Below are 9,109 nucleotides of genomic sequence, written 5' to 3'. Positions count from 1 at the left end.
CAAAATTGCCCTCCTTTTTCTACATAGAGCTTAGAAGGATTCAGCTAGTCAGTTTTTAATCACCTAATTTCATAGATCTAATGGAAAAGAGAAGAATTAACTGGGTAGAAAGGCAAAATGAGCAATTGTAAGTACACAGTGCTATATAATATGGGGATTGCAATATATTAAGAGGATAAAAACTTTGATGGCAGTGCTTCTTTCACGTGGAAACAGTAAAAAGCATCATCGTGATCACACATCTGTTGGTTTTCCCCTGTGTTAAAGTAAATCAGCGAATAACCCAGACTACGTATAAAATTAGTAAGTGCAAACATTTTTATTTTTTGACTATGTAAATTTCAAGTAGAAAATAAGCAGTAATAGTCGGTATGTTTAGTCAGTAACATATTTTCAATATTAAACGTAAAAACCCTTCATTACTAAAAATATTTCCTTTTAAATATTTTCTTTTAAAAACAAGAAAAATATCAACATACAGGTTGTCTATAAAAATGTAAAACCATTGAAAAGACCCGTACAAATCTGTCACAAGTGCAAGGGTAAGGCAAATGCATGGAGAATATCAGGTGCTGGTGAAGAATGGAGATCTAGCTTGTGTCCAGCACTAAAGTGGCATCCCAAAGGACAGCTTGAAGGCCAGCTCCACAGCAACCTCCGTCACAGAGTCATGAAAGCAGACGTAGAACTCCTGAGGCTGAGGCTGCAGAAAAAGTCTCCTGGAAGAAGGAAGCAGCGGTCAGTGGATGACTTCATGTGCGGCGTGATGGACATAAGTGATTTGCCATGTATGCCGGCTCATTGTTCTGTTCTGCATCACTAACACATTGCTTTATTACAAATACATACTTTCCCCTCTTCCCAGTGTGCATAGCAACCGGCTGCTTTTTACTGATCGGAACAACGTTTCACTAAACTGCCGCACCTCATCCCCAACCAAACACGTGTGTGACAATTTATTTCTCAACATTAAATTCCAATTATTAAAGAATTTTTACATCAGTGGCCAAAAATGGAAAATAACTGGCAATGTTTCTTACCCTATTACCCAGTAAGACATTTTGGGAGGCGATTTCTTCTGGTCGGTCCAGTTCTCAGGAGAACATTCAAATAAAACACCGTGTTCTTTAACGGGCCCGAGCCCTAAGAAGTCCCTGCACACCTCTGCCTTGGAATTGTTTTTCCCCTGAAGGTTTTAGTAAAAGCAAAAGTGGAAAGATATTTGCAAAAGGAACAATGAAATCTCAGTGGATGCTAAAGGGGTTAGTCACTGGACAAAAATTGTGTCCCCAAATAGGATTAATAAGAACAGACTAACATACTTGTATTATTAAAAGGTTCCCCAGTTAACCCTTTCGATTCCATGATTGGTAGCTCCATTTCCTGACCTGTGCTCAATGCAGAAAAGCATCAGGACTGCGTGTGAAGGGGGCTGGCTGATTAGCTTATATCAATCGCTAAACCAGTGTCCCTCTCTGTCTATACATCAGCCGGGACAGAGAAAGGCTGGCTTAGCTAATGAAATGAGTAGCCAGCCTCTTTCACGACACAGAAAACCCCTCCATACATAAAGCGCCAGGGTAGAGGTGGAGCTGAAGGTTTTACTCTGATTGAAGGTGGCGTTTCAGAGAAAACAATCTGTCAGTCAATAAGGATTAAAATGGGATGAAACCGAAAGGACTAGTCTGCCGAAACGCAAGGCTCCCAGCTGGGAAGTATATTTTCCTGGAAAAGCTGCAAAATCTGACAGTAATTGGATGAACACATAGGTGGGCTGCGCTGCTGGAGGAAATCTATCAAATCAGAAATGAGAAGAATAAGGTATTTTATTCACAGCGCGTTTCAATGCCACACTGGAGTCTTTATCAAGGGACTTTTGTTTTTTTTCACTTGATAAAAAAGCCAGCATGACATTGAAACAAGTTGGGAATAAAAAACCTTATTCTCATCAGCATTTGTGAAGAATTGATTTACTCCAGCAGCGCAGCCCACCTATGTGTTCATCCGACTGGATCCAATACCTCCTGGAGGATTTATCCACCAGCCCTGGGGCAGCAGCTGTTTTCCTTCATTCCTGCATAGGAGTTGTGCCTATCACCACCAGGTGAGTGTAACCAGCACTCTCCTACTCTCCCTCCGTAGGGGATCATCCTATTGTGAGCTCTGGTCCCCACATCTAGATTTATTCAAAATCTGAGAGTAAAACATACACAACTACAATAACACAGCTTATGCTTTCTGTGGTGGTCTCAATATTAGAAATGGTTACAATTACAAAGTGCTTGTAAAATCAAGTAACACTGCAATTCACTTAAAGCAGGTTTTTGCTACCTCATCTGAAAGGAGCATAATGTAGGAAAAGAGACCCTGATTCCAATGATGTATCACTTAGATTACTGGGTGCAGAAGTTGTGATACAGAGTTTTCACTGCTGTAGATGTAGCAGAGCTCAACCCTGCACATACCACATCTAATCAGTGCTGGGAACGTGGTTGGACTAAGCAGCACGCGGACAGCTAGTCCAGCAATGATAAACACTTTTTGTATTCAAACAACAGCACACAGCCTAATAAGTGACATTGCTGAAATCAGTGTCTCAGCCCCTACCTCATGCTGCTCTCAGATTACATAGCAAAAACTAGCTGACAGATTCCCATTTAAAGGCCTCTGTTCTCAAGTACATAGGATTTTTAAATCTGATTTACTGTGTGTTGCCTAGGTTACCAGCCACCTCCTCAGTCTCAGGGGTGGCTGAACTTCTACATAAGGAGCGCAGCACTTACAAACTTTTTGCTATATTTGCTATAGAGTTTACAAGCGCTGCTCTGAAAGTGGTTAGATTTAGTGATGCAAGTAAGCGCTGGTCTAAATTGTCAATCAACCAGAAGGACACCGCCACTGTGCAAACAGGAAGCCAGAAGGTACGGAGCAGTGGACTCAAGCAGTCCCATGAAGAGAGAACACCCCCACTCCCCCCTTTGTTTGTTAAAAAAAAAGAAAAGAAGAAAAACATTTTTTATTCAAACTTTCACAGTACATAAAGTGTAAGTAATTACCCTTTAATAGTGATTTTTCTTTGCAAACCCATTTAGAGGCAATTCATACAGTGTCCCCTTAAGGCATACATGTCAAACGCTCGCCCGTGGGCCAAATCTGGCCCGCAGGGTGGTGATATTTGGCCCCCAACACCAGAACAACCACTTCTATGCGGGGCCCAGTATTCTCTATGGTGGACTATGCAGGGCCCTTTATTCTGTATGGAGGACTATGCGGGGCCCAGTATTCTGTATGGAGGACTATGCGGGGCCCAGTATTCTGTATTGAGGACTATGCGGGGCCCAGTATTCTGTATGGAGGACTATGCGGGGCCCAGTATTCTGTATGGAGGACTATGCGGGGCCCAGTATTCTGTATGGAGGACTATGCGGGGCCCAGTATTCTGTATGGAGGACTATGCGGGGCCCAGTATTCTGTATGGAGGACTATGCGGGGCCCAGTATTCTGTATGGAGGACTATGCGGGGCCCAGTATTCTGTATGGAGGACTATGCGGGGCCCAGTATTCTGTATGGAGGACTATGCGGGGCCCAGTATTCTGTATGGAGGACTATGCGGGGCCCAGTATTCTGTATGGAGGACTATGCGGGGCCCAGTATTCTGTATGGAGGACTATGCGGGGCCCAGTATTCTGTATGGAGGACTATGAGGGGCCCAGTATTCTGTATGGAGGACTATGCGGGGCCCAGTATTCTGTATGGAGGACTATGCGGGGCCCAGTATTCTGTATGGAGGACTATGCGGGGCCCAGTATTCTGTATGGAGGACTATGCGGGGTCCAGTATTCTGTATGGAGGACTATGCGGGGTCCAGTATTCAGTATGGAGGACTATGCGGGGCCCATTATTCAGTATGGAGGACTATGCGGGGCCCATTATTCTGTATGGAGGACTATGCGGGGCCCATTATTCTGTATGGAGGACTATGCGGGGCCCATTATTCTGTATGGAGGACTATGCGGGGCCCATTATTCTGTATGGAGGACTATGCGGGGCCCATTATTCTGTATGGAGGACTATGCGGGGCCCATTATTCTGTATGGAGGACTATGCGGGGCACAGTATTCAGTATGGAGGACTATGCGGGGCACAGTATTCAGTATGGAGGACTATGTGGGGCACAGTATTCAGTATGGAGGACTATGTGGGGCCCAGTATTCAGTATGGAGGACTATGTGGGGCCCATTATACTGTATGGAGGACTATGTGGGGGCCATTATTCTGTATACCAGTTGACCCGCGACTTTGTCCAAGTTTTTCATTTTGGCCGTCTGTGTGTTTGAGTTTGACATCCCTGCCTTAAGGAGAATCTGTCAACAGGTTTTTGCTATTTAATCTGAAGACAACAGGAAATATGGGCTGAAACACAGATTTCAAACAAGTGTCACTTTTTTGGTGGTTGTGTGCTGTTTACTTACAATGAAGGTTTTATAACAAGGACACCATCTCTGACAGGACTTGCGCTCCAGTGAGCAGTGGTCTGACTACGTCCTTTTGTCTGATAAGCCGCTCACGGTCACTATACAATGTGCACAGAAAGCTGTGGTGCGGGCGAGCTTAGCTTTCTCAGCTCTGCTACATCTAAGAACTCTGTCACCACTGCTGCACCCAGTAATCTAAGTCAGAGGTCCCCAACCGCCGGTCCGCGGACCAGGACCGGGCCGTTGGGGTTTTTCAGCCGGTCCGCAGCGCCGCTGACAGCTAGCTCCGCGGCCCTGCGCCTGGTCAGAGCTCGCTCTGTGTGGATTTATAATGTTTTCTGCCATAGCCGTGACAGCTCACAGCTCCCGGCAGAGAACATTATGCAGGACGGGGTGGGGCGTCGGGCGGGTCTTAGTGACGCAGCCCTCCACAGCACAGCATGGTACCTGTTGTACGTCACGGGGCGGGTCTTAGTGACGCGGCCCTCCTGCACAGCATGGTGTGTTCCTGACGGGGTGGGGCGGCAGGCTCTCCTCACTGACACGCCCCCGGCAGAACAGGTTATGTGGGGCGTGCTGGGGCAGCAGACTGGCTTCAGTGACGCGGCTCCCGGTACCGGTGTTCAGTGTGTAGCGCTGCTAAGCAGCAGCGCTGTATACACTGACGCTCAATGTACAATGCTGCTACTTAGCAGCGCTGTACACCGAGGTCCCGCCAGCATCCTCCCCATACAGCTCCACCCCTCCATAACCCCACCCCCATATGACCAAAGCCCCGCCCCCACCCCCACCGGGCCATGGAAAACTGGTCTTGCTTAAAGCCGATCCCTGGTGCAAAAAAGGTTGGGGACCTCTGATCTAAGTGATACATCGTTGGAATCAGGCTCACTTGCTCTATATTTTGCAGCTCTCAGATTAAATAGCAAAACCCTGCTTACAGATTCCGTTTAACACCTTACTGACCGGATCATTTTCCGTTTTTGCGTTTTCTGCTCCCTTTGTTCCCAGAGCCATAACGTTTTTATTTTTTGGTCAATATGGCCGTGTGAGGGTTTATTTTTTGCGTGACAAGTTGTACTTTTGAACAACATCCCTGGTTCTACCACATAGTGTACTGGAAAACAGGAAAAAAAATTCCAAATGCTGTGAAATTGCAAAAAAAAGTGCAATCCCAGTTTTTTTTTTTACCACGTTCACTGAATGCTAAAACTGTCCTGCTATTATGAATCTCCAGGTCATTACAAGTTCGTAGACACCAAACATGTATAGCTTCTTTTTTATTTAAGTGGTGAAAAAAAATCCAAGGTTTGCTATATAAAAAAAAAAAAAAAAAAAAAAAAAAAGAAACGCCATTTTCCGAGACCCGTAGCGTCTCCATTTCTCGTGATCTGGGGCTGGGTGAGAACTTATTTTTTGCGCGCCGAGCTGACGTTTTTATTGATACCATTTTGGAGTAGATCCGATGTTTTGATCGCCTGTTATTGCAATGTTGCGGCGACCATAAAAACGCAATTCTGGCGTTTAGAATTTCTTTTTCTTGTTACGCCATTTACCGATCGGATTAATTCTTTTTTTATATTGATAGATCGGGCGATTCTGAATGCAGCGATACTAAATATGTGTATGTGTTTTTTTTTATTGTTTTGAATGGGTAAAAGGGGGGAGATTTCAACTTTCATATTTTTTTTAATTATTTTTTATATTTTTAAAAACTTTTTTTTTTTTTTTTTTTACACTTTCTGCTTGCTTCAATAGTCTTTATAGGAGAGTAGAAGCAGCAGTAGTTCGATTGCCTCTGCTACATAGCAATCTAAACATGACAACCACAGTGGTCTGCTGTGACCCGCGATCACATGACGGGGTCACCTATTTACAGAGTCAGTGATGCGCTTCCTGGAAGCGCGAGTTAAATGCCGCTGTCAGAGATTGACAGCAGCATTTAACTGGTTAAAAGTATAACTCAGCTGACATGTGCGAGGTTCAGTGCGGGCTCAGCGCTGGAGACCGCGCTCAACAGGGGGTACCGACGTGATGCGTACTAATAGGCACCACGTCGGAAAGGGGTTAATTATCCACATCCCCCACTGCCCCCCCCCCCAAAAAAAAAATCATACAAAAAATGTACATTACGATTCAAAAATATTTTTGATTAACCAAGGATCATTGGTATCATTAAACATTAGTCATAAATGATAAATAACTGGGGCACATGTACAGGTGCATCTCACTAAATTAGAATATCATCAAAAAGTTAATTTATTTCAGTTCTTCAATACAAAAAGTGAAACTCATATACCTTAGCAGTGCCACAGGCTGATCGCCTCCACGCCGTATTGATGCAGTAACTGATGCAAAAGGAGCTCCGACCAAGTATTGAGGGCATTTACATACATTTCGGATTTTTTAATTATTTTTCAAGCTGTTATAAAGTATTCTAGTTTACTGAGATAATGACTTTTGTGTTTTCATTGGCTGTAAGCCATAATCATCAACATTAACAGAAATAAACACCTCTGTTTGTAATGACTCTATATAATATAGGAGTTTCACTTTTTGTATTGAAGAACTGAAATAAATTAACTTTTTGATTATATTCTAATTTTGTGAGATGCACCTGTAACTCAATCGTATGTAAATAGCACTATACCTCTTCCATGAGAGTTTGCTGAAACACGGAGCGTATAGACAGACAGCAGCGGTGGAAGCTCTTGATCAGTAGGGGGTGAATGGTGCCGCTCAGGTCCTCTACCTCTCTGTGTGTTGGAGAGATGAACACTCCCTGCACACTTTCCAGGAATATGTAATGAAAAAGTGTATTCTCCGACCCTGATGTTAATCTTTAGATAAAAAAAAAATATGAAAATCACTCAATAGTAGATTTAATTTCAATTATAGCAGAATATTAACATTTTAATGAGAAGTTGTCATCATGTGTTCCCCTACGAATAAATACAGTGAGAGGATCAAAGGATATTCCTGCTGTGATGTGGGGAGGTAGTTTTGGCATCCACAGGTCACTCTTCTTTCTGGAGGCCTTTGTCTGGCTGCAGCAATCGCTCACGTATGTACTTGGGACATGGGCTCTGACCACTTATGGGGGCCACGTTTCACCACTGTCTGGTGAAGTCTCAGGAAATAAATGAGAGAAGTCCTGTGCTGGACGATGCTAGTGATTACCTGTTATCAATATAGTATAGATCAGACTTAAAAGGGGTATTCCAACCTAAACAAGTAATCTATCTGCCAGATGGGTGAGAACTGGAATATTAGTTTTTGTCCACAGTTCTGGTCTTGCTAAGTCACATGTGCACCAAACCAAAAAGAAGCAAAAAATAAAAAGGGTATATTTGACAGGTTTTAATATTATGAAAAAAAATGGATGAACAATGATTTCTCATGATTTGTTGTTAACAGAGAGGTATACTTGTATTTCTAATAGGGAGGAAAGGGGATTAGATGAGGGGTTGGGGCCAAATGAAATTAGATTTTCAGGCGTTAACTTGTCACTTACTTCACAGTGTTATACAGATCTTCTGCCTCTCGCTCTGAAAGGTTCCTTCTCAAGCTTCCCAAATTAAAAGGATTTGGAAGGGTGTATTTTTTCTTGCTGATCTGAAAATAAAGCACAATATAAAAGTCACCATACAATTAAATGTAGTTTGTTACACTTCTGCACATTCAATTCCACTAACGGTACATTTACACCTGTCGACCGCGGCTGTTAAATAACCGCTGATCAGCCGGTGGTCGCTTAATAGTCTGCTTAGACTGGCTGACCTGAATTCTATGTGGAGAATATCATGTTGTCAGCAGCCCATCTACTGTTTACACAGAACAATGTGCTACTGATTAAGATAATTTTAATTTCGCCATGAACCACCCGATGAACAAGCGTCTTTGCCGGTATGTTTACACAAGCCAATAATTGACAAATGAGTATTGCAACAAATGCTCAATCACGATTAGCGGCTTGTCCAACCAGGCCTTAAAAGGAACCCATCACCAGAAATAACTATTTACCTGCAGATATGCCATTAATCAGCAGGTTAACAGTGTTACTAACCTGCCCGGCGCCTGCACGAACTTTATTCTCCCCGCCAGCATTCAGTTTCGGTCATGTGGGCGGGGGTGCAGCGGGTTCAGTCATTGCTCTGATAATACAGAGCGGCCTCGACTGTAATGCAGAGCCAGTGACAACCGGCTGTTAGTCAGGCCAGGGGCGTTGTTACAGCAGACGCTCTCTATACTCAGAGCGATAACTAAACCAGCAGCGCCCCCACCCCCCATGATTGAAACCGAATGCTGGTGGGGAGAACAAAGTTAATTTTCTCCCTGCCAGCATTCGGTTGCGTGCAAAATAAGAACGCTGTTACCTGCAGGTTAATAACGTTATCTCTGGTGACAGGTTCCCTTTAAGATAGTACTGCAAAATATCTGTGATAAGTTTAAATTTGATACACCCCAAAAATGTTACCTATACTAATAACACCAAAAAGTAAAAAATCTTTGGGATCAGAAAAGAGAATAAATACTGAAGGGGATACGGAGTAGTAAATTATAGAGACATTGTGAATCTAAAAATTACATGCATATACAGATTACAGCTATTCCTTAAAGGGTTTTTTTCACGTCT

At 43.5% G+C, this 9,109-nt stretch overlaps 1 protein-coding gene across 4 annotated transcripts in view; it reads right to left on the bottom strand.

Moving 5' to 3' along the window:
• Positions 1-403: 403 nt before the first annotated feature.
• INTU (inturned planar cell polarity protein) overlaps positions 404-9,109 on the bottom strand; it is an 88,507-nt gene continuing 79,801 nt past the window's right edge. For 3 of the 4 annotated variants that reach the window (XM_073641502.1, XM_073641525.1, XM_073641508.1), the window contains 4 exons: positions 7,988-8,088; positions 7,124-7,313; positions 1,041-1,186; positions 408-719 (listed from right to left, as the gene is read on the bottom strand). In XM_073641502.1, coding sequence (XP_073497603.1) covers positions 608-719; positions 1,041-1,186; positions 7,124-7,313; positions 7,988-8,088 — 549 coding nt within the window. In that variant the 3' untranslated portion in view covers positions 408-607. Of the gene's footprint in view, positions 720-1,040; positions 1,187-7,123; positions 7,314-7,987; positions 8,089-9,109 lie in introns of all 4 variants that reach the window. The other variant, XM_073641517.1, reaches the window with a different exon arrangement.

This window comes from Phyllobates terribilis, unplaced genomic scaffold (genome assembly GCF_046119375.1).
Source record: "Phyllobates terribilis strain yellow unplaced genomic scaffold, ASM4611937v1 Scaffold_1__5_contigs__length_1240528914, whole genome shotgun sequence".
Lineage (NCBI taxonomy): Eukaryota > Metazoa > Chordata > Amphibia > Anura > Dendrobatidae > Phyllobates > Phyllobates terribilis.
The sequence above is the reverse complement of the archived record's forward strand: the minus strand, read 5'-3'. Positions and strand labels throughout refer to the sequence as shown.